The sequence below is a fragment of the Gigantopelta aegis genome, chromosome 7 (assembly GCF_016097555.1).
Source record: "Gigantopelta aegis isolate Gae_Host chromosome 7, Gae_host_genome, whole genome shotgun sequence".
NCBI classification, from domain to species: Eukaryota; Metazoa; Mollusca; class Gastropoda; order Neomphalida; family Peltospiridae; genus Gigantopelta; species Gigantopelta aegis.
In genome coordinates, this window is record NC_054705.1 from 11,692,541 (window position 1) to 11,718,755 (window position 26,215).

Consider the following 26,215-nt stretch of genomic DNA (forward strand, 5'->3'; position numbering starts at 1 on the left):
TCTTAACAAAAACAAATCTGTGGAAAACAAGACATCCATCAATATTCTTGGGTATCATGTTGGTAATGGCGTCATCAAACCAGATGAAGAAAGACTTAAACCTCTACAGGAATTTCCTCCTCCCACCAATGTGCGTTCTCTAAGAAGAGTTGTTGGTATGTTCGCTTACTATGCCAAATGGATACCGAACTTTTCTGACAAAATACAGCCACTTGTGAGTGCTAATGCCTTCCCATTAAGTAAGACTGCCCTTGAAGCTTTTGATCTGCTAAAAAAGGAGCTTGAAGGAGCAGCACTACAATCCATAGATGAAAGTCGTCCTTTTGTGGTTGAGTGTGACGCTTCTGAAGTTGCCATATCTGCGACATTAAACCAAGGTGGTCGGCCAGTTGCATTCATGTCAAGAACACTGCAGGGTAGCGAACTACATTACCCACCTTTAGAGAAAGAGGCGACAGCTATCATTGAAGCTGTGCGCAAGTGGCGCCATTTTCTGGCTGGTCGCCATTTCACACTGGTAACAGATCAGCGCTCTGTAGCTTTCATGCTGGACAACAGGAAACGTTCAAAAATCAAGAATAACAAGATACAAGACTGGAGAATTGAACTAGCTTCATTTTGCTACACTGTGAAGTATAGGCCTGGAAAGGACAACGTGGCACCAGACAGTTTTACTCGTGCATTTCTTTCTTCAGTATCAACATCTAGCCTAGATGATATCCATAAAGCCTTGTGCCATCCAGGTGTGACTCGAATGTTGCACTTTGTAAGATCAAAGAACTTACCTTTTTCTACTGAGGAGGTGAAGAGAACATGCTCTACTTGCAAAATTTGTGCTGAACTGAAACCTCAGTTCTATCATCCAATACCTGGTACATTGGTCAAAGCAACACAGCCCATGGAACGACTAAGTATTGATTTCAAGGGGCCATTGCTTTCGGCATCACGCAACGTGTACATACTGACTGTAATAGATGAGTATTCACGTTTTCCATTTGCATTTCCCTGCCCAAACATGCACTCGTCTACTGTAATCAAATGCCTCGACCAGTTATTCACTTTGTGTGGATTGCCTAGCTACATCCATTCTGATCGTGGATCATCCTTTCTGTCGGAAGAGATTAAGAACTACTTATCACAACGAGGGATAGCGACAAGCAAAACTACTCCATATCATCCGATTGGGAATGGACAGGTTGAAAGGTATAATGGTATCATTTGGAAGGCTGTCCGTCTTGCACTAAAATCCTCGAGTCTGCCAGATTCACAGTGGGAACATGTGCTTCCAGATGTGCTACATTCAATCAGATCGCTTCTCTCAACATCCACAAATACAACTCCTCATGAGAGATTCTTTGGCTTTCAACGGAGATCATCTTTTGGTACTTCAATCCCAACGTGGCTGACAACCCCAGGTCCAGTCCTACTTCGTAGATTTGTCCGATCAAGCAAGAATGATCCGCTGGTTGACCAAGTCGAGTTGAAAGAGGTTAACCCAACTTATGCCCATGTGCGGTATAAGGATGGTCGTGAATCAACTGTTTCTCTCAGAGACTTGGCTCCTTATCCAAACAATACCTTAGATGCTCAGTGTGCGTCACGGGACAGTATATCCGATGTTACTGATGATCATCAGGATAGTCATGCTACTGATGTGAGTGAATCCATTACTCCACTCACTACTGACATGAGTGATTCCACTGTTCCACACACCAATGTGTTTGACCAAGAACTAATCCCTACTAGAGATGCGCCTGTGATTCGACGTTCCACTCGTGAGATAAAGAAACCTTCTCGGTATGGTTGGTGATAAGTGATTTACCCGTATCCTTAAGACAGTGAACTTTCTTCTAGGAGGGAAGAATGACGTAACATTTTTATCTTATAATATGGGACATTAATTACGTTGCACCGGTAGTTCGAAATAACTTAGCACCGGTGGGACCGCCATATTGGTAATGTGGTATTATGGGTTGAATGTTTATTTCTTTCCATTATGTAAGTTTACAGTTAATTAAAGCCTACATTGGATACAACAATATGACTATAGGAACAAGACAAAAAGTTACAATCCAAAATGATATTTCTCTTATAATAAATTCAGAACGTCTGCAACACACTGAATGCGAAAAACTTTTAGGAATTAAAGTTGATAATAATTTAAAATGGACAAATCAGGTTAAACATGTGTGTTCCCTGATCTCAAAACGTCTGTATCTGTTATAAAAAATCATTAGGTATTTAAATTTAGATGCAAGAAAACTTTTCTACAATGGGTATATTTTACCACTCATCGATTACTGCTGTGTAATTTGGGGAAACTGTAACCAGGATGGATTAGAACGTTTACTAAAACTGCAAAAGAGAGCTGCAAGGATGATATTAGATGTAGATCCTATTACTCCATCTGCCCCACTATTTAAACAGTTAAAATGGATGACAATGGAAACACGAATCCACTATCACAAATGTTTACAAATTTATAAATGTCTATACAATGAAGCCCCAAACTATCTTTCAAACTTATTAATATATGTTGGAGAAAACAATCCCTACAACCTTCGAAATGTAGAGGATAGAAATCTATTAATTCCAAAACCTAAAATGTCTTTATTTAAACATGCTTTCAGTTACTCTGGACCAGTACTTTGGAATAAATTGCCTAAAGCTATCCAATCATCGCCAAATACTGCTGTTTTTAAATATAGACTCAAGAAATATTTTTTTAAATAATATCATTTGTACATATGTTTATTGCCATATATGTATTCTATTTGTTCATAAATGTATGCATTGTAATTCTGTATTGTTTGTACCTGAGGGCCTCAGGGAAGATTAGCTTTTGCTAACTGTGTTACCCTCACTAAATAAAGAATTTATTATTATTATTATTATTATTATTATTATTATTCATTCATTAATTATCAGGCTTCACTGCAGCAACAGCATGCAAGCTAACTCGAAAGCACCATTACCTGCAGATAATGAACTAAAGAAATAATTAGTATGTAGCTCAAAGTCACTAGGCCTAGACTGAAAGGGTTGCCATATCCCTTCAACCTTCTAGTTTTGAGCATTCAAAAAGATCAGATATTACCAAAAAACTAAAACATATCCATAAATTCAGAAATTATAAATAAGAGGACTTTATATTGCATTGTAAAAATTAATAACTGGAAGCCTGTAACCATGCATCCCATCTGCACATTCAGATTTCAATGACCATGTCACAGATATTACAATATGCCTCATAGCAAGTCATCTGGAGCAAATGGTGTAAAGAGAAAAAATATGGTGTCGCCAAAAACCCCACAAAAAACAACAACAAAACAAAACAAATATGAAACTGGTCAAAAGTGAAAAAAAGGGGGAAAAAATAAGAATTTTCATCAAAAAGAGGGCTAAATAGGTACTCATAATATTTTTGTTGAAATAAATAGGAAAAAGTAGGATACTTGACGGCCTGCAACACACAGTTAACAATGACAGCAAATTCAAGACAGTGTCATAAAAACAGCTAACAGTTTTGTTTAGTGAAGAGATCAGACTTCCTATTCCATCACAACCTTGCTGGCCAGTTAAGAGTTCAGACTTCCTATTCCGTCACAACCTTGCTGGCCAGTTAAGAGTTCAGACTTGCTATTCTGTCACAACCTTGCTGGCCAGTTAAGAGTTCATACTTGCTATTCCGTCACAACCTTGCTGGCCAGTTAAGAGTTCAGACTTGCTATTCTGTCACAACCTTGCTGGCCAGTTAAGAGTTCAGACTTGCTATTCCGTCACAACCTTGCTGGCCAGTTAAGAGTTCAGACTTGCTATTCCGTCACTCCCTTGCTGGCCAGTTCATCTCTAACTCGTGACAAATACGTTGGGTCTGGGTATCCAAACCTGAAATAGAAAATAAAAAAAACACAATAGCTATTACTTACTGGTAAACATCTGCTGAAAACACAAAAACATTGGTAAACATTTGGTGAAAACACATCAACTATTACACATTGGTAAACATTTGGTGGAAAAGACATCAACTATTACTCATTGGTAAACATTTGGTGGAAAAGACATCAACTATTACACATTGGTAACATTTGGTGGAAAACACAAACTATTACACATTGGTAAACATTTGGTGGAAAACACATCAACTATTACACATTAGTAAACATTTAGTGGAAAACACATCAACTATTACTCACTGGTAAACATTTGGTGGAAAACTGATCACACGGAGATTACTATTTTATTCTTGATGAATCTGCCGTAACTTTTACTCGGCATATCTTAAGCATACATGTTTTGAATTAAAAAAATTTTTTTATGTTTTGATATATGCCACCCACGTACCCCCTCATGATCAGTTGAAGACTATCCCTTAGTCTACCTCTGCAAAGATGGAATAGCATATAATAACCTCTGCGATTAAGACAATGTCCACAGCATAAAAACACAATTCGAGTAGACATGTAGTCCACAGCAAAACTGTGTCTGTGAGAAAGACTTACCGGGTAAGTGCATTTAAAAGATCCCTTGCTCAATTAGGAAAAATATAGCTGGTTTCCTCCGATTACTACATGTCAGAATTACAAATTGTTTAACGAGGCTTGCCGAGTCCATTGGTCAAAATTTCCACCACCGAGGGTGTACTTTTACTATCCTACATGACTGTATATGATGGAGTCTTTTTCTCTCATTTATTTGGTAAATAAACCATTATTTTACACAAACAGACAAATATGGCTGAACAAGTAACTTTTTTATTTCACCATTTTAGCATAAATAATCTACACTATCATATTTGCCGTGTTTGTTTTGTGTGTTAAATAACATTTAACACTACAAATTAACAATGTAGCTTTTATTATTATGGTTTTAATAACAAAATATTAATTTAAAACTGTGTCTCACATAACATATGATGACATATATTACCAACGACATAATATTAAACACAAGCACATGGTATCCCATGTAGGATAGAAATTCAGAGACGGATCTAGTGGGGTGGGGGGGGGGGGGAGGCCACAGGGGCCCAGGCCCCACCTAAATTTTGCGACAGTTATAATTTTATTATATATTAATTTTCATTTTTTTAACAATCCCCCTCCAAACCTCCCCCAAAGTTTCCTTGGCATTCCACCTCATGTCACTGGGGCCCCCCTAAATGGATTTTCTGGATCTGCCACTGAAATTGTTACATAGCTTTTTTTCAAGGGATAGCTCTGTCCTATATACCTGAGAATGAGAGAATTAAAACAAAATATTAATTTAAAATGGTGTCTGATGACCTCACCATCTCACATTAATATGATGTTATATATTACCAACGACGTAATGTTAAACTCATGCGCGTGATATCTCATGTGGGATAGAAATTTCTTAAATAGCTTTCTTTCTTGCTATGTCATTGTGATTGTCTTGTCCAACACACACACACACACACTCCTCTCTGTCTCTCTCTCTCTCTCTCTCCCCTCCCTCTCTCCATATCTCTCGCTCTCGTGTCTTTTTTTAAAAACAACAACATCAATTCCTAATGTAATAATACTCAAGAAAAAGAAAATCCAAATAAAAAAAAAAATTTATTATGTCCTTTAAAACCTCTACCATACCTGGTTGGTCCTCCATGCGTGTTTGTCTTGTGATGAATATCATTCCACGTCACCATGTCTTCCCTTCCGGTTGTGGTCGAGCGACCAACCGTAAACGTCAGCTTCTGGTCGAAGGCTATTTTTAGCAAGCGGAGTATGGATCGTCCCTCGTCGGTGTCAGGAAGAAACCCTCTTCGTCTAGTTCCGTGATACGGCTTGCCTGGGTTCGGGTGTTGGTCCTACAAGAGAAACGGAAAGAAAAGAAAAAGAAACAGTTTTTTATTAGTCAAACTTTATCTCATCTAGGCTATTTTGAAGGAAGGAAGGAATCTTTTATTTAACAAAGTACTTAACACATTAGAATTACAGTTAAATGGTGTCGGACTTATGGTTAAGGACCACTCACAGATATTGAGAGGAAACCTGTTACCACCACACAATGGGTTACTCTTTCCAACTGCCAGCAAAGGATCTGTAATATGCAGCATCACACAGATCGTTACATACCACGGCCTTTGTTACGCCAACCATCTCGGTGGAGCCATTCAGCGGACTGTTTTCTCGTTCCAACCAGTGCACCACAACGACAAAGGCCGTGGTATGTGCTTTAATTCCTGTCTGTGGGAAAGTGCATATAAGCATATAAAAGATCCCTTGCTGCATTAGAAAAAATGTAGCGGGTTTCCTCTAATGAAAAGTCAGAATGATCAAATGTTTGACATCCATTAGCTGTTGATTAATTAATCAATGTGCTTCAGTGGTGTCTTTAAACAAAACAAACTTTAAACAAACCTTGTTACACCAGCTGAGGGACACTGGCTGGAAGGACAAATAGCACAATAAGTCCACAGATGAGGATCGATCCTAGGCCGACCAATCATCAGGCTATTGATCAGTCCCACCCCACATCTATTGGTATGAATACTGGTATATGTGTTAGGACATGTGGATATTGTAACACTTGGTCAAGAAAGAAAGGAAGCCTGGTGCTGCTATTGATCAGTCCCACCCCACATCTATTGGTATGAATACTGGTATATGTGGTAGGACATGTGGATATTGTAACACTTGGTCAAGAAAGAAAGGAAGCCTGGTGCTGCTATTGATCAGTCCCACTCCACATCTATTGGTATGAATACTGGTATATGTGGTAGGACATGTGGATATTGTAACACTTGGTCAAGAAAGAAAGGAAGCCTGGTGCTGCTATTGATCAGTCCCGCCCCACAACTATTGGTATGAATACTGGTATATGTGTCAGGACATGTGGATATTGTAAGACTTGGTCAAGAAAGAAAGGAAGCCTGGTGCTGCTATTGATCAGTCCCACCCCACATCTATTGGTATGGATACTGGTATATGTGTTAGGACATGTGGATATTGTAAGACTTGGTCAAGAAAGAAAGGAAGCCTGGTGCTGCTATTGATCAGTCCCACCCCACATCTATTGGTATGAATACTGGTATATGTGTTAGGACGTGGATATTGTAACACTTGGTCAAGAAAGAAAGGAAGCCTGGTGCTGCTATTGATCAGTCCCACCCCACATCTATTGGTATGAATACTGGTATATGTGTTAGGACATGTGGATATTGTAACACTTGGTCAAGAAAGAAAGGAAGCCTGGTGCTGCTATTGATCAGTCCCACCCCACATCTATTGGTATGAATACTGGTATATGTGTTAGGACATGTGGATATTGTAACACTTGGTCAAGAAAGAAAGGAAGCCTGGTGCTGCTATTGATCAGTCCCACCCCACATCTATTGGTATGAATACTGGTATATGTGGTAGGACATGTGGATATTGTAACACTTGGTCAAGAAAGAAAGGAAGCCTGGTGCTGCTATTGATCAGTCCCACCCCACATCTATTGGTATGGATACTGGTATATGTGTTAGGACATGTGGATATTGTAACACTTGGTCAAGAAAGAAAGGAAGCCTGGTGCTGCTATTGATCAGTCCTGCCCCACAACTATTGGTATGAATACTGGTATATGTGTTAGGACATGTGGATATTGTAACACTTGGTCAAGAAAGAAAGGAAGCCTGGTGCTGCTATTGATCAGTCCCACCCCACAGCTATTGGTATGAATACTGGTATATGTGGTAGGACATGTGGATATTGTAACACTTGGTCAAGAAAGAAAGGAAGCCTGGTGCTGCTATTGATCAGTCCCACCCCACATCTATTGGTATGGATACTGGTATATGTGTTAGGACATGTGGATATTGTAACACTTGGTCAAGAAAGAAAGGAAGCCTGGTGCTGCTATTGATCAGTCCCACCCCACATCTATTGGTATGGATACTGGTATATGTGTTAGGACATGTGGATATTGTAAGACTTGGTCAAGAAAGAAAGGAAGCCTGGTGCTGCTATTGATCAGTCCCACCCCACAGCTATTGGTATGAATACTGGTATATGTGTTAGGACATGTGGATATTGTAACACTTGGTCAAGAAAGAAAGGAAGCCTGGTGCTGCTATTGATCAGTCCCACCCCACAGCTATTGGTATGGATACTGGTATATGTGTTAGGACATGTGGATATTTAATTACTTGACCCCCCCACCCCTATAAATGTCACTTGCCATAGTCTTGCCAAACACATACACACCCGGTATAAATTCCTGGACAAGCACCTAAGACAAGTAAAAACTCCATATTACCAGGAGAGAAAGACAATACAAGTGCATTTAATTACTTTCCGGGAATACATTTAATTACTTGACCCCCCTCCCCCCCATCCCACCACCATAAACTTCGCTCGCCATAGTCTTGCCAAACATACCCTGTATAAATTCCTGGACAAGTGCCTAAGACAAGTAAAAACTCCATATTACCGGGAGAGAAAGATAGTACAAGTTAATTTGATTATTTTAGGTTAATCCCTAATGTATAATGCATTTTTCATTCACTACATTAAACACTGTTTTAATAATAGTTTTAACTTTTAAAAATAGGCGTCAACGTATTGTAGTAATATACAATATTTATGTTACATCCTTGATAGGGTAATAATAACAAGAATCATTACCGTCTGTATTCCATCTTCAAAATAGTAGTCAATGACGATGACCCCGTGACCTTCGTAACCAGGACAACTGATGTCAGGAATGACCTTGTCACTCATTGTCCCAGGAGGCATGTCCCCGGTGAGGATTCCATACACCATGTTGCAGGTGGGACAGACAGGCTTGAAGTTATTAAAACAGTTGTCGATACAGTCCGTGCAGAACGTGTGGCCGCATTTACTCAGACGTTTAGAGTTGGTGATCTCGTCCATGCAGATAGCACAGGTATCGGGTGTAGTTGTCATGGAAACGGTAGAACTTTGGTCAGTTGTCTTTCCTGTGGCAAGGTCGTCCGTCTGCTCGTCTTTGTGGTCATTGAGGACAGAAGTGGATGCTTGTTTTGCTGCTGTCTTTTCATGCTCAATTTCTTCTTCAGTGGACGCAGAGGCTGGAGACGTTGGTTGAGTTGTCTTTTCTTCCTTTGTATGCTGTGAAGAATCATTTAATTCTGAAGCATGGCGAAGATTTTCTTGATGGGTTGACACGGACGACCTCAGTTTCATTTGGTCGTCTGCTACATCGGATGCTACTCTACCATCTGTAACACCAGCGGTATCTGACGATGTGGTACGCATGTCACGTTCTCCGTCAACCAAAGGTTTCGATTTGGTATGGCTAGTTGACGAAACGTCAGCTAATGTCACCGGTTCTTTGCTTCTCACTTCACTTGTCTCAAACATGGTTTTATTCAGCCGATCCTGTAAACCATGGCTAGTGGGTGCAATCTGTGTTTCTGCCAAACGGTTCCAATTTACTTTTCTGTCACCAACCTCAGAATGGGCAGCTGTGCCGTCGGAAATAGATAGGTCAGGGATATTGGTATCTTCAACAGATTTCTGTCTGAAATCACGTGCAGGCTCTCTTACATGCTTGTTCCCAGCCTTCGCCTCTTCAGAAAACATCCCTTCGCACTGCCGTACTATGTTATCATGGACCTCTTCTTGGAAACTCACAACAAGAACACGTTTCAGACAAGTGGGTTTGAATTGGGAGAGTGCCTGTACTAACGCATCAACAGCAAGATCGATAGGAGCTCCTGCTCGTCCTGTAGAAAATTAATAATGTATCAATACTAGCATGTGTTAGGTTAAAAGAGCTAGCTGGAGTTAGTAGGATAATATACAGGGATCAAACAAAGAGGTATTTTATGTCCCTGCCATCTATGTACCTCTCTATATCTGAATGTCTGTCTCTCTGACACACATTCTGTATTACTCTTCATCAGTTTCTATATCTCTTTTACAACTGTTTCTTTCACAATATCTGTTCCCCTCTCTCTTTGACTATATCCTTATCTCTTGTTATCTATCATCCCCTCTCTTGTCACTATTTCTCACTCTCCCTGATTGTGTCTCTCCCCCCCCCCCCCGATTCTCTCTCTCTCTCTCCATCTCTCCCTGATTCTCTCTCTCCATCTGCCCCTGATTCTCTCTCTCTATCTCTCCCTGATTCTCTCTCTCCATCTCTCTCTCTCACTTACACACACACACAGGCGCGCATGCACACACACACACACTATATTCCAGAACCGATCAGGTTAACTGTCTTTTAAAATTATTACAGGCTACAAACTAGCATCTTCCCAATAGTAATCATAAATACCTACTACTAAAAGTAAAAAAACTACAAAAAAACAACCCACCTATGTATGCTCCTTAATTTAAGTTACTCTTCAATCTAATTAAAATTAGCACCACTATTACATGTGGATCTAACAGCAGCCCATTGGAGCTCATGTCCAGTTGACCTTTCATTCGACCAATCAAAACCTTACTTGCAAAATCATGCCAGTGATTTGAAAAGAATTTGAAAACATTCGGGATTATGCCGAGGGTATACAAAATGATTCGGGTGAATTACAAAGTATACTGGAAACTAATTGCAATATAAAATTTTATATAAAATTAGTTTCAAGACGGAAAAAACACCTGTGATGGTAAAGCCATAAAATCTGCTTATACTAGTATACAATCCAAAGTTTATTACTGCACATTTCCCCCGTTTTTTCAATGTTGAAAATTACCAACAAGTTCGCCTATTGCATAAATAGTCTCGCCCGATATTTTTAGAATGTATATGCTCCCGAATAATGCTATTAAAGGCAAGGTGCAGTTGGTCGATATTTAAATTGTTATTTATAGATGAAATGTCACCTGGACATGGGAGTCTACACAATGCTGTTAGATCTACTGGTAGACCCAGTAGAGTTAATTTTAATCAGATTGCTTTTTCTTTTGTTTAAAGTATTTATATCTTAAACCATACCTGACCCTAGAAGAGGCATTGCAACAGATTGCAATTTCTGCTTATCAGCCTCGGCCAAGATTGTCATGTAGAGGTCTTCAGTGTGTCTCCTCCAGTCCCTGGTATTGCGTGCGTGGTTCACTCTCAAGACAATAGCCAGGAAGATGACTCTGAAATGAAGCTGAATCCCACACAAGCGTGTTTCCAGACAGTAAACCTCGCCACTCAGCAAGTCGGTGTTGCCGTACTTGTCAATCACCAGAGTTCCCAGCTGTCGATAATCAATTCCTCCCCGACTGCAGAGGGCTTTCGTCACCATGCTGGCGTTGGTCATTCCGAATCCCTCCCCTGTCACAATTCCTTCTGCCTCGGCATCAGTGACGTCACCAACGTAGCACGTGATGGCCAAAGCATTATGTGTGTCATATTCCTTTTCACACCGGACTGACGTACTGACATGTGGACCAGCACAGCGGCTTCTGCTGTTGTTTTCATCCCTACTGCCAGAGCTGTGCCTACTCTGTTGGGATCTCTCCTGTGTAGAGTTAAGTGCCCTTGACTCTTCCTCTGTGTACCTAATCTGTTGGGATATCTCCTGTGTAGAGTTAAGTGCCCTTGACTCTTCCTCTGTGTACCTACTCTGTTGGGATCTCTCCTGTGTAGAGTTAAGTGCCCTTGACTCTTTCTCTGTGTAGCGTGAATATGTAGATTCTTGGGGATGTTTGCTCTGTACTACAGTGCTGGTGGTTTCTGAAACAACATGTCGAGTGGCAGCTGCTGTTTCTTGTTTCTTGCGGGCTCCTCCATGCATATCTACTCCACTTGACATCCTCACTTCAGTACTATAGGAAACACTAGTGAGAGCTGCAGGTGGCTCGTGTATCTGAGCATCTCGGAGTGATCTCCCTTTCTCGGTTTCTGCACGCAGTTTCCTATTCAGAGCCTTAGCTTCGTCAGAAAAGAGCTCTTCACACTGCTGTACTATCTTGGCATGGAAATGTTGCTGAAAACTCACAACCAAAACACGTTGCAGACATTTGGGTGCAAATCTGGAGAGTGACTGTAATAATGTGTCAACAGCAAGATCGAGAGGAGCACCTGCATTCCCTGTACATACAGTAGAACAGAAATATATCAGAAATATCTTAAAGGCATACTGTCACGGATTGTTCTAAAAATGGATAATAAATAAAATTACATTAATTGTTGGAAACCAAATCTGGCTATCGCATCACCTTAACTGAACCATGATGGAGTGAAATCCATGTCATCCCTCTCGGCAATTTTAGTTTTTGAATTATGGACCATTGCCATAATTCAATTATTTTTTACAAAATGTCATAAATAAATGGAGTATGGTGGTTATGAAGATGGTTGAATAAAGTACATTTAGGGACGAATAAAATTATTTTTGCTCAGGTAATAATCTGTTAGACCATTAAATAGGTCAGTGGTCTGTGACAATATGCCTTTAAGATGAAGGAAGGAAGGAAAGAAAAAAACATTTCCTTCTTCTTCCATTAGGATTTAAGCAGAGAGGAGGGTTTATGGGGGAAACCGTATCCTCCAAAGGGAGGCTTGATTCTAACAGAGGAAGGAAGGAAATGTTTTATTTAACGAGTTGACACACTAAACACATTTTATTTACGGTTAAATGGTGTCGGACATATGGTTAAGGACCACACAGATATTGAGAGAGGAAACCTGCTGTTGCCAATTCATGGGCTACTCTTTCCAATAAGCAGCAAGGGATATTTTATATGCACCATCCCACAGACAGGGTAGCACATACCACAGCCTTTGATATACCAGTCGTGATCTTAAGACGACTGAGCAGTATCATTATTTATTAACACTGTAGAGAAATTATAAACTACAGGACAGCCTCTGTATCAATGTATTTGTACCCGGACTGTCGAAACAAGAAAAAGCAATGAGTGTATAATTACACCTTGGTTAAAAATTATTCATGGGATTTCCATTGTGATACATTTTTGCTCGTTTTACAAACTGATATTTTTTTTCCTTCGAGCCCTTTAACAATTGGAACAATACATCAGGCCTCGAAATTCAGTGTTAAAGAAAAAGTAAAGTTTGTTTTATTTAACAATGCCACTAGAGCACATTGATTTTTTATCTTATCATTGGCTATTGGACGTCAAACATATGGTCATTCGGACAGGTTTTTTTTTAGAGGAAACCCGCTGTTGCCACATAGGCTACTCTTTTACGACAGGCAGCAAGGGATCTTTTATTTGCACTTCCCACAGGCAGGATAGCACAAACCATGGCCTTTGTTGAACCAGTTATGGATCACTGGTCGGTGCAAGTGGTTTACACCTACCCACTGAGCCTTGCGGAGCACTCACTCAGGGTTTGGAGTCGGTATCTGGATTAAAAATCCCATGCCTCGACTGGGATCCGAACCCAGTACCTACCAGCCTGTAGACCGATGGCCTAACCACGACGCCACCGAGGCCGGTAAAACTGCCTTGGTGCCCTTTGAAAATGTATGACAGTAGCCTTTGTGCCTTTTAGGTTAGCATTGGTGCCCTTTGGAAATGTATGACAGTAGCCTTTGTGCCTTTTAGGTTAGCCTTGGTGCCCTTTGAAAATGTGTGACAGTAGCCTTTGTGCCTTTTAGGTTAGCCTTGATGCCCTTCATTTCCTAGATTGTTAAAGGCAATCATAGCCTGCCCTTTTAACACCGAACCGGCCTCGGTAGCGTCGTGGTTAGGCCATCGGTCTACAGGCTGGTAGGTACTGGGTTCGGATCCCAGTCGAGGCATGGGATTTTTAATCCAGATACCGACTCCAAACCCTGAGTGAGTGCTCCGCAAGGCTCAATGGGTAGGTGTAAACCACTTGCACCGACCAGTGATCCATAACTGGTTCAACAAAGGCCATGGTTTGTGCTATCCTGCCTGTGGGAAGCGCAAATAAAAGATCCCTTGCTGCTAATCGGAAAGAGTAGCCCATGTGGTCCTTAACAATATGTCTGACGGCATATAACCGTAAATAAAATGTGTTGAGTGCGTCGTTAAATAAAACATTTCTTTCTTTTTTCCACGGCAGTTTTATTTAGGAAGTCGATTTAACCAGAAAATAATTTACTGTAATTCTGTTAAATTGGTCATTCATCAATAAATCAATGTGTACTAGTGTATTGCACTGAATACTGACGTAATAGTTAGTATCGTATTATCAATAATTATTGCAACAATCTTGTTAACCAGGGCTGCAGAAAGTACTCGACTGCTAGCCAAATGTGAAGAAAAATTCTGACGGATGAGTTAAAAACATGAAAGTACCAGCCCAACGGTCTACTTGTCTTTTTGATGTTGATCACTTACCAAATGTTCGTAATATTTTTGTCAGTATATATCTCTATATATAATTTGAAGTGAATTAAGACACTGTATATTATAATATTGCTAATAATATATTGTTCTATAGGCTGGCGGACTAGTAGAAATTCTGGCAGGCTAATAAAGTTTAGTTGGTTCTGGTCTGGCAGGCTAGTTAAATATTTTCCATTTCTGCACCCCTGTTAACTATTCATATTATGTACAATTTGAATTGCATTTGTACTACACATTTTAAATTACTGTCAGTTAAGCCAAAAGACACAGACAAAATGAAAGGATCTAGCTTAAACATTGTTTGTGTATAAGCCTTTTTTTAAAGAGGTATCTAGACAAAAATTTTAAATAACTGTTATGCTCCAAATGTTTTACTTTGTTCTAGACAAGGTGGAACAGATCTCCCCATAAGGTGGTCCATTGGGGTATTTCTAGCTCCAGCCAGTAGTTAAACAAAACACACTTTACTTCGTTCTAGAAGAGGTATACACAGTGCCTTATAGAAATATAAGTTCCAATTCTTTTTATTATTCACGTAAAATTTATTTGGAGCTTCAAACAGATATTATCACAGTACAAAATGAAACATTACATTTTCTGTTAAAACACAGTTATTAATTAATACAAGGAGATATGTATTACATGTGAAGTAGTCTACTAATTCCAAATTCTTACCTGATCCTAGAAGAGGTATGGCAACAGATTGTAACCCTGCTTCGTCTGCTTCACGCAAGATCTCCGTGTACAGTTTTTCCATGCGTCTCTTCCAGGTGGTGGTGTCATCCCCGTCGTGAAATCTCCAGACTATCGCCATCAGTATTATCTTGAACTGTAACTCAGTGTGACACCTTTCGGTCTCAATAAAGTACACGCCTCCACTCTTAAAATCTAGCGTGTCATACTTATTGTAGACTCTGTCGCGCAAGAACTCATAGTTGATGTTCGCAAGATTACAGAGAGCTTTCATCACCATGCCAGGCTTCAGCATACCTCGCCCTTCTCCAATCACTATTCCTTCTGCCTTGGCTCTGGTGATGTCACCGATGTAGCACATAATGGTCAGAGTGTTTACCGTGATGTATTCCTCTTTGTTTTGGATCGCAGTATCGATATGTGAAGTAGCATCATGGGCCGAGCTGCCTTTGTCTTTACTGCCAGAGCTGGACACGCTCTGCTGAAGTCTCTCTATGTTAGAGTTACGTGTCCTGGACTCATTCTCTTCGTAGCTGGGCCTAGAATGCGATGGCTGTTGGGGTCTCTCTATGTTAGAGTTACGTGTCCTGGACTCATTCTCGTCGTAGCTGGGCCTAGAATACGATGGCTGTTGGGATGTCTTGGATTTCTCAACCGTGACATGGATTTGAGAAATATCTCTTGGAGGGTCAGTTGTGTTCACTTGGTTTCTGTACATTCCTTCAGATACATCTGGTCCACCTGCCATCTGTCTTTTATTCTCACGAGGACAACTAGCCAAAGGTGCCCTGCTGGAAACGGGTACATCGTGGATCAGAGCTTCTTGCGGTCTCTCTTTATCAGCGTTATACAGAGCTTCATGCCGTTTGTCATTTCGAGACTTTTCAGAAAAGAATCCTTGGCACCGCTGTTGAATCAAAGCATTGACGTTGTCATGGAAACTCACAACCAGAACATCTGTCAGGTACTTGGGTGCAAATTTGAAGAGTGCCCATAGTAAGGCATCAACAGCAAGTTCAAGAGGAGCCCCTATATTCCCTGTAGATACAGCAGAACATATAATATTACACAGTAGAACATATAATATCACACAGTAGAACATATAATATCACACAGTAGAACATATAATACCACACAGTAGAACATATAATACCACACAGCAGAACATATAATATCACACAGTAGAACATATAATATCACACAGTAGAACATACATGTATATTACACAGTAGAATTAGAAAATAACTGACGAGCTACGAGGAATTATGAATTATCTGTCCCTCGTGAATGAATGTTGTAAACCCGAGCCTTTGGCGAGGGTTTTACAACATTCATTCACAAGGCGAGTAGCGAGTTGGTTATTCTCTTTATTACCCATTGTCAATTTTAATTGATTTTTAATGTAAAAATTCCTCTGCAGTTTGTAACAAAGCCATCAGTCATTATGTCATATAATCTTACGCACATTACATGACGTCATATAGCATAACAGAGCTCTTTTTACAGCCAAATGTTTATAGTACAAAATAATACAACTGTATTTGCATTTGAAAATAATAATTTTTATATATTACTAAAGCCGCAGCTTATGAAAATATACCATTTCATGTTTACGAAACAAATGGGTCCATTTTCTTTTGTAAATCTTTGTACATCGAATAATGTATGTGTAATCTGACTCATGAATGGAAACATTATATGAATGAAAGTGAAGTTCCGGCCATGGCAAGTAACCAAACAAACGTCGTGATTTTTAAGCCAGCCAATCAGTGGCTGTAGAAGCAATTTGCACACTGTGCAGAGATCGAAAAATTTGAAATATCTTACATTGATTTTAAGCAAAATTATTGTTTATAAAAACAATAGAAGGAAGGAAATGTTTTATTTAATGACACACTCAACACATTTTATTTACGGTTAAATGGTGTCGGACATATGGTTAGAGACCACACAGATATTGAGAGAGGAAACCCACTGTCGCTACTTCATGGGTTACTCTTTTTGATTAGCAGCAAGAGATCTTTTATATGCACCATCCCAGACAAGATAGCACATACCACGGCCTTTTATATACCAGTCGTGCTGCACTGGCTGGAGTGAGAAATAGCCCAATGGGTCCACTGATGGAGATCGATCCTGGACCGACCGTGCATCAAGCGAACGCTTTAACCACTGGGCTACGTCCTGCCCTCAAAAACAATAGAAGAGCAAAAAAGAGAGAAATGTTTTATTTAACGACGCGCTCAACACATTTTATTTACGGTTATATGGCGTCAGACATATGGTTAAGGACCACACAGATATTGAGAGCGGAAACCCACTGTCGCCACTTCAATAGGCTCACTGACGGGGATCGATCCCTGACCGATTGCACATCAAGTGAATGCTTGACCACTGGGCTACGTTTTGCCACTATTAGGGAAGATACACACTGGGACTCTTAAGCAAAGATGAGGGTGTATGGAGGAAAGCGTATTCTCCATTTTCATTTCATGTCAACTTAATTTTCGTGCTTATATCCAATTAAGGTTTAAGCACAGCCACAATGTCCTGGGCACACACGTCAGCTATCTGAGCTGTCTGTCCAGGACAGTGGGTTAGTTGTTAGTGGTTAGTGGTCTTTCACCTGCCCATTGAGTCATTAAAACTCATTCTGGGTGGGAAGTTGGGAACTGGTACCGGGCTGCGAACCCTGTACCTCCCAGCCTTCTTCAATAATGATACAGCTAAGGCTGTTATAGTATTTTGTCTTCACCCCGGTATTAAAAATGAGATTAATCTACATAATTTGATGGCAATGTGTTATGAAACTTTTTTATTTACATAGAAATAATTAGTAAAAATAATAAAAATGTGGAGCTGGTATGAGTTTAAAACTCAGTAGCCTAATTTGTGTTGATACATTAAGTTTTAACATTATTTATTTTAGAGTTATATGTAGTGTCTCCACGAGTACTCAAGTACTCGCGTACAGGACGAGTCTAGGAAGACTCGAGTCCGTTCACAAGACTCGAGTACTCGCGTACAGGCCGAGTCCAGGAAGACTCGAGTCCGTTCACAAGACTCGAGTACTCGCGTACAGGCCGAGTCCAGGAAGACTCGAGTCCGTTCACAAGACTCGAGTACTCGCGTACAGGCCGAGTCCAGGAAGACTCGAGTCCGTTCACAAGACTCAAGTACCCATGCATGTAAGGAAGGAAGGAAGGAAATGTTTTATTTAACGGCGCACTCAACACATTTTATTTACAGGCAATTCCATGTTGTCGGATGTACATTTCAGACACTTCAGCTAAGTATTACATAAATGTACAAAAAGTTCCACAACTTTTGATTGTTATACATTGTAAGAACCAACTAGGACACCATTGTTATATATATAAACTTTATTCCATCCTTGTGTCGCTTTAGGTGTACAGGGGAAAATACGCATGGTGTCGGGACGTATGCACACAAACTGCAATGTTTCACCCACACATGGTTATGTCTAATTCTCTGTGATGTGTGAGGGCATATTGGAAATATTGTGTCCTATTCCGATAGGGTAAATGTTTATTTGTATATATCAGATGTAAAAACTTTGTGTTTTAATTACACACTAAACATGCTTGGTGTCGGACGTAGATTTTTTTTGGTGTCGGACATATTCGTGTGAAATACAACTTTACATGTTTTGAAAAACAGTCATTATAGTTAACAAACAAGATGATTTTAAAAGCAGAAACACAGTTTGAGCTAGGATTTATTATTTTAGTTTGAAGAAAATGAAAAACAATTACCAGGTGCATCACAGGAAGGGGGTTCAGGGGGTGGGGATGAACCCCCTCTTGGCCATGTGGTTTTTTTTTTTTTTTAAAAAAAACCTTAACTAGTTCAGTGTAAATTAAGATGAACACCATTCAAAAATTCAAGGTAACACCTATGACTACATGGGGTGGGGTGGGGGGCAAAGTGGCCACCTTGTGACTAGTGTAAACCTACAAATGACGTGACACAGGAAATATCGCCACTAGTTACATGTATGCCTATGAGATGACAGCACCACAGAAAAATTTCATTATTCTAAAATTAAAGGCATATATACTGTAGCTGTTGCAGCCCCCAGTGACTAGGGACTTGAACAAGGTGCAAGTGACATATTTTAATATATTTGCATTTATTTGTGATAAGTAACTTTATATTTATTGATTCCACACATAAAGTGCTGCCAGTGAATGTAAAAGTGGTTTCCTCAAATTTGATGTCACATTTACCATATTAGTTGTGATCATCTACAAATATTCCAATTTGTATAAATCTGGCAGTAAATGCAATTACTGCATTTGTTATTTTGTTATGGAGATGAACAGTTAGCTGCAAGTATAATTTTTACCTTTTAAAACATAATCAACACTTTTGGAGAGAAGCTGCCTTTCGCAAACTTTGATAAATTCCTCTTAATCCACTTATATGGATAAAATATTAATAATGACTTTCATAATTGGCTCTAGTTATAAAAAATGTCTCCTAAAATCACACTGGCATTGCATAAATATCAATACTTTGCTTCAAAATTGGAAAAAATAAACATGCTTTATGGTGTCGGATGAACACTATAACAGCACCACAGTAGCATGGCAATTGTTACATATTCAGTAATTGTTTTTATATTTTTTAATCAACCATATTAAATTAACATTGCATCTCAGTTAGTAACATTTTACAACCAGTTAGCAGAAGTGGAGATTAAAAAATGTTATATTTTGGTGTCGGACCTACACACGAGTAACATATGTAAATATTATGGATAAAAGTCTGCTTGAAATATAAATTTGTCTTTTATATATTATGTCAATTAACAAAGGACATGTCTGGGATTATTTCTGTATAAAGAATTTTATTTCTACTCACTTATGTATAAAAAATATGCTGATAAATGTGTTAATAGACTTTTTCGTAAAATATTGCTGCATTCATGGTTGATGCATTAGTTGCATTATCAGTAACAGTGTAACTAAAACACATCTACTGAATAAGGATTAATGTAATATTTGACACTAGAGATAATAACCTTTCAAATGATACCAAACTTGTCTCACTTGAAATTGTTTCTAAAAATCACCTATTGGTTCACTTGACCATGGAATTGCCCTTACGGTTATATGGCGTCAAGACATATGGTTAAGAACCACACAGATATTGAGAGAGGAAGGAAAGAAATGTTTTATTTAACGACACACTCAACACATTGTATTTACGGTTATATGGCGTTGGACATATGGTTATGGACCACACATATTGAGAGGGGAAACCTGCTGTCGCCACTTCATGGGCTACTCTTTTCGATTAGCAACAAGGGATCTTTTATATGCACCATCCCACAGACAGGGTAGTACATACCACAGCCTTTGATGTACCAGTTGTGCCCACCAACTGTTATAGAATTCTGCAATATTCTTGTTGCTAATTACATTATAGGCTATAAGACATGGAGGGAAAACAAAATTTTAATGTGTGGAATGCAATACAATGACATGATATGGCCAGAGGCAGATCTGGGAGGGGGGGGGGAGGGGGGGTGGTGGGGGGTGGGGGGTGTCACTAAATTTTGTGAGTTATAATTTATTATATATTAATTAATTTTTTTTTTACAATCCCTCACCAAACCTCCCTCAAAGTTCCCTTGGCATTCCGCCTCATGTCATTGCCCCCCCCCCCCCCCCCCCCCCCCCCCCCCCCCCCCCCCCCCCCCCCCCAAAAATGGATTTTCTGGATCCGCCACTGATGGCATCCATGTTCAGCACTTTAATTTGACTTTATCCCTTAGTCTCATTATCATCTATGACCGGCCTCGGTGGCGTCGTTGTTAGGCTATCGGTCTACAGGCTGGTAGGTAATGGGTTCAGATCCCAGTCGATGCATGGGATTTTTAATCCAGATACCGACTCCAAACCTTGAGTGAGTGCTTCGCAAGGCTCAATGGGTAGGTGTAAACCACTTGCACCGACCAGTGATCCATATCTGGTTCAACAAAGGCCGTGGTTTGTGCTATCCTGCCTGTGGGAAGTGCAAATAAAAGATCACTTGCTCATGTAGTGGTGACAGCGGGTTTCCTCACAAACTCTGTGTGGTCCTTAACCATATGTCTGATGCCATATAACCGTAAATAAAATGTGTTGAGTGCATCGTTAAATAAAACATTTCTTTCTTTCATTATCATCTGGTGTAAATGTCTGGTACTCGGGTCCAGGTCGAGTTTGACCCTCAAGTACTCGAGTCCAATATTTTGGAGGCCCTAGCTATATGCCAATTCATCGGTTCCCTTTTCATGCAAACGGACTATATAATGCATCATGCTTACCTGTTCCAAGCAGAGGTATGGCAACAGATTTTAAATGTGCCTTCTCTGCTTCTTGTAAAATCTTTGTGTACAGGTCTTCCACCTGTCCCCTCCAGTATCCTTCCTTCTCTGTGTTGAATCTCGACACTACCGCCAGGAATATTATTCTGAAGTCTAACAGAATCTGACTGCTGTTAGTCTCAACGAAGTACACTTCTCCATTTTGCAGATCCAATGTGCGATACTTATTGTCAATACTCTCACGTAAATGACTATAGTTGATCTTAGCAAGCTGACAGAGGGCTTTTGTAACCATGCTAGGTTTCGTCATGCCACGTCCTTCTCCAGTCACAATTCCTTCTGCCTTGGCTCTGGTGACGTCACCAACATAGCACGTAATTGTTAGACCATGCTCTGTATTGTACTGTTTTTTATTTGAGACTGGTGCCGTGCTTTCCCCTTTAAATTCATTTTCCCTCGACCTGGGTCGAATCTGTGTTTTGTGGATAGGTTGGGTGGAATTTGCTGTCCTTGGTTGTGTCTGCGCATGCTCGTTACTTGTATGTGATGGCTGAGGAATATTGGGAGACTGGTCCACGTCTCTCATTCTAGTAGCTTGCGGTTGTCTTGTGACTGGATTATCATCATTAGAGACTGTTGTATACTCTGTTTCTCCTTTTGAACACTGCAATTTAAACAGGACATATTAGATTATGTAGTTAACGTTGTTGCCGTGTTTGTTGATACCATACATGTGCAATCAATTATGGTTCAACAGAGCCCACCGACTAGGGAATTGAAAAAATATATATCTAATAAAACTACGGTAAGTTGATGTCTAAAATACACTCATTCCGAAACAGCAGTCTGACGGGAGCCAATCTCTTCCGTGAAGATAAACTGGTTAAAAAGAGTAAGTGCCGGTCAATGTAAGAGGGTTTCTTTCCCTCAAATTTAGCTGCAGGGGCAGATTATGCCTTAGGTAAGGGGGTTTCCGAAACAATATGTAAATGTTTATAATTTGAAATTATACATTTTATAGGATACATCACAGAGAGAGAGAGAGAGAGAGAGAGAGAGAGAGAGAGAGAGAGAGAGAGAGAGAGAGAGAGACACACAGAGACACGGAGAGAGAGAGAGACAGAGTGAGAGAGACACGGAGAGAGAGAGAGAGTGAGAGAGACAGACGGAGGGAGAGACACACACAGAGACAGAGAGACACGGAGAGAGAGAGAGAGAGAGAGAGAGAGAGAGAGAGAGAGAGAGAGAGAGAGACACAGAGAGACAGAGAGAGGAGAGAGAGAGAGAGAGAGAGAGAGAGAGAGAGAGAGAAAGAAAGAGAGAGTGAGAGAGACAGACAGAGAGTGAGAGAGACACAGAGAGAGAGAGGGAGTGAGTGAGAGAGACAGTCAGAGGGAGAGACACACACAGAGACAGAGAGACACGGAGAGAGAGAGAGAGAGAGAGAGAGACAGAGACAGAGACAGAGAGCATCTATCTAAACCAGCATTACGTGTAAAACGGCACAGTTTTAAAGTCCCGTTCAGCTAGCGTTAATTTATTAGGAAACAAAAAATGATAGTGACAAAGATAGCGATGTGATATGTATGGTGTTCATTATTGTAACAGAACAATATAATTTTCTTCTTTGATATTGTGTTTGATTATAAATAAAAATAAAATGGGTGAGTCAAATGTTAATCTAAATTAAAAAACAAAACAAAAAACCCATATCTGTTCAGAAGTTCTTTCTTGATAATAGCTTTAAGCTAGATTTTTATTAAACAAAACTATAATTAATTTAATGTACATTTTAGTCCTCGAGTAGGATGCACATCCTATTGTTTCCCATCATTTAGATTTATATGAACGTAAGAATGAGAAAGGATTTGAATGAGAAGAACTATGCCCTTATTGTTGTGGGGGCAGCACGAAGCCCAGTGGTAAAGCACTCGCACGATGTGTGGTCGGTCTGAGATCGAGGCTCGTCAGTGGACCCATTAGGCTATTTCTCATTCCAACCAGTGCACCACGACTGGTATAACAACACCCGTGGTATGTACTACCCTGTCTGTGGGATGGTGCATATAAAAGATCCCTTGCTGCTTATCGAAAAGAGTAGCCCATGAAGTGCCGACAACGGGTTTCCTCTCTCAATATCTGTGTAGTCCTTAACCATGTCTGACGCCATATAACCATAAATAAAATGTGTTGAGTGCGTCGTTAAATAAAACATTTCTTTCTTTTATTGTTGTGTTCACCAAAATCTAGGCTCTATAAAAGTTTCTTCTTTTTCTTAAACCTTTCATAAGTATTTAATTTCTTTTTTCGTTATGTACACATCAAACCAAACACCAACCCCGACATATTTACATTAGTTATATACATCAACACTAAGTGAACAATTACAGTTAACATATTCCAACACAAGGGATTTATTAAGAATGTTTCAGCAGGGTCCCATGTGTGTGTGTGTGTGTGTGTGTGTGTGTGTATGTGTGTGTATGTTTGTGTGTGTATATGTGTGTGTGTATGTGTATGTTTGTGTGTATATGTGTGTGTATGTGAGTGTGTGTGTATGTGTGTGAGTGAATGTGTGTGTATGTGTGTATTGTGTGTGAGTGAATGTGTGTGAATGTATATGTGTGTGTGAGTGAATGTATGTGTGAGTGAATGTGTGTGTGAATGTATATGTGTGTGAGTGAATGTGTATGTGTGTGTGAGTGAATGTGTATGTGTGTGAGTGAATGTGTATGTGTGTGTGAGTGAATGTGTATGTGTGTGTGAGTGAATGTGTATATGTGTGTGAGTGAATGTGTATGTGTGTGAGTGAATGTGTGTGTGTGAGTGAATGTATGAGTGTGTATTGTGTGTGTATTGTGTGTGTGTGTATTGTGTGTGTGTGTGTATTGTGTGTGTGTGTATTGTGTGTGTGTGTATTGTGTGTGTGTATTGTGTGTGTGTGTTAGTGTGTGGTGTGTATGTATGTATATGTGTGTGAGTGTGTAGGGATGGGACGGGGTTTTTTTTTTTGGGGGGGGGGGGGGTTTTGGTTCGGTGTTCGGTTTTTGGTTAAGACATATTTCTATGTTTATTATTACTTTGATATGTGTGTGTGTGTGTGTGTGTGTGTGTAAAAAGGTATCACTGATTAAAAAAAATATATACAAAAATAAAGCACAAGTACATAATAGTATATAATAGTGAATTATTTAACTAGTTATTATTATTATTTTTTTTTACAAAGATTTATATTAAAAAGAAGAAAAAAAGTGCAAAGTAGTTTGTGTAAATCGTCATTCAGGAACTGTGGACGATTTTAATCTGACAAAAACTTAGGGAAATTAGCAATGTTGAATCATTTTAAATTACATGTAATATGACGTAAACTGGGTGCCATTGTATAATTATTGATATTAACACGTCTTTACTTTTTTTTGAATTTTTACAACTGGGACGAAACATATTTAAAATGTTTTTTCCTCTCAGTGGACTAATCACTGAGGTCAGTCTCTATTTTGGGATGTTACAATTTTTACGGTCTCAGCAAGACATTTGCGGGTTCTGTGCAGGATCCGAACGGCACCTATCGCCCATGCAAACATTTCCGGTTAAGAGAATCGAATGCTATGATTGGCCGAAATACTTTATTGGGATTACCAGCAAGGTGCGGAAACGTTTATATATGTACCATTTGAAAAAAGAAGAAAAAAGAAGAAAAAGAAATGAACCATGGTTCACAAACTGGGAAACAATGTACCAAACCGTGGGCCTAAAACCTCTGTTTTTGGTAACAACATATAATCGTTCCATCCCTATGTGTGAGTTTGTGTGTGTGTGTGTGTATATGTATGTGTGAGTCTCTCTCTCTCTCTGTGTGTGTGTGTGTGTGCATGTATTATGTTTGTATGTTGTGAGTGTGTTTGTGTGAGTATGTATTTGTCTGTTGTTTTGTTTAACGGCACCACTAGAGCACATTGATTTCTTAATCATCTTCTAAATTGGATGTCGACATTTGGTAATTTAAACATAGTCTTTAAGAAAGAAAACCCATTACATTTTCCCATTAGTAGCAAGAGATCTTTTAAATGCATCATCCCAATAGACAAGATAGCACATACCACAGCCTTTGCTATACCAGCCGTCATGCACTAGCTGGAACAAGAAATAGCCCAGAGATGGTGATCAATCCCTGTCTGACCACACATCAGGCAAGCATTTTACTTGTTTCCTAGTAGGAAACTCCTACGCCACACATCCCCGTGACAGATTTATTGAACTCAATCTCACACTATGTACATGTAACTCTTCACTTTTTGTTATTGTGTTGTTAAACAAGAGTTACCTCCCCTACCAACAAATCTCCCAGTGCAGTGGGTGTGTGGGCTGGTGCAGGGGATGTGCGATGGGGTCTTCGCTGGGGAATGCACATGGCCTCAGATTACAGTTATCTTCCCATTTGGTTGTCCAAAATCCGGAAATTTGACTGCGCAAGTCGTCTGCTGTTTGACTGTGATTATTTCATGGCAGACAGCTATGAAGTGGCAACTATTTGACTGAAGTTGATAGCATGTAGTTTGTAAACATGTGTAACTTGTTGAAATTGAAGACTTGTTTGTGGTAATTCCAGCCCATGCAAAAGTAGTTCTTTTTGTGAATACCACATGGAATATGAAAACTCATTTATTTATTTTCTAAATATTTTATTAAATTAAAAAACTTTTTTTTGAATTTATTAAAAATTAAAATTAAAATTAAAATTTTCAACTTTTAAATTTCAATATCCTCCAAAATAGCATAAAATGACCTCTGAGGTTACTACATGTTGTTGCAATATTTTTTAACAGTTTTGAGCTAATAATTTGGCATCTTCATAAATCAAGGCTAATATTCGTTCCTCGTATTCAAGGCTAATATTCGTTCCTCGTATTCA

At 39.5% G+C, this 26,215-nt stretch overlaps 2 protein-coding genes across 2 annotated transcripts in view; one reads left to right on the forward strand and one right to left on the reverse strand.

The window, feature by feature from the left end:
• LOC121376884 lies at positions 1-2,806 on the forward strand. Its single transcript, XM_041504671.1, has one exon. The coding sequence runs from the start codon at positions 158-160 to the stop codon at positions 1,808-1,810; it is 1,653 nt and encodes a 550-aa protein (XP_041360605.1). The 5' UTR covers positions 1-157; the 3' UTR covers positions 1,811-2,806.
• Positions 2,802-26,215, reverse strand: part of LOC121376882 — a 27,530-nt gene continuing 4,116 nt past the window's right edge. The window contains exons 2-7 of the mRNA XM_041504668.1: positions 21,304-21,967; positions 14,949-16,004; positions 10,933-12,018; positions 8,631-9,712; positions 5,610-5,827; positions 2,802-3,888 (exon numbers count right to left, since the gene is read on the reverse strand). Coding sequence (XP_041360602.1) covers positions 3,816-3,888; positions 5,610-5,827; positions 8,631-9,712; positions 10,933-12,018; positions 14,949-16,004; positions 21,304-21,967 — 4,179 coding nt within the window. The 3' untranslated portion in view covers positions 2,802-3,815. The remainder of the gene's footprint in view (positions 3,889-5,609; positions 5,828-8,630; positions 9,713-10,932; positions 12,019-14,948; positions 16,005-21,303; positions 21,968-26,215) is intronic.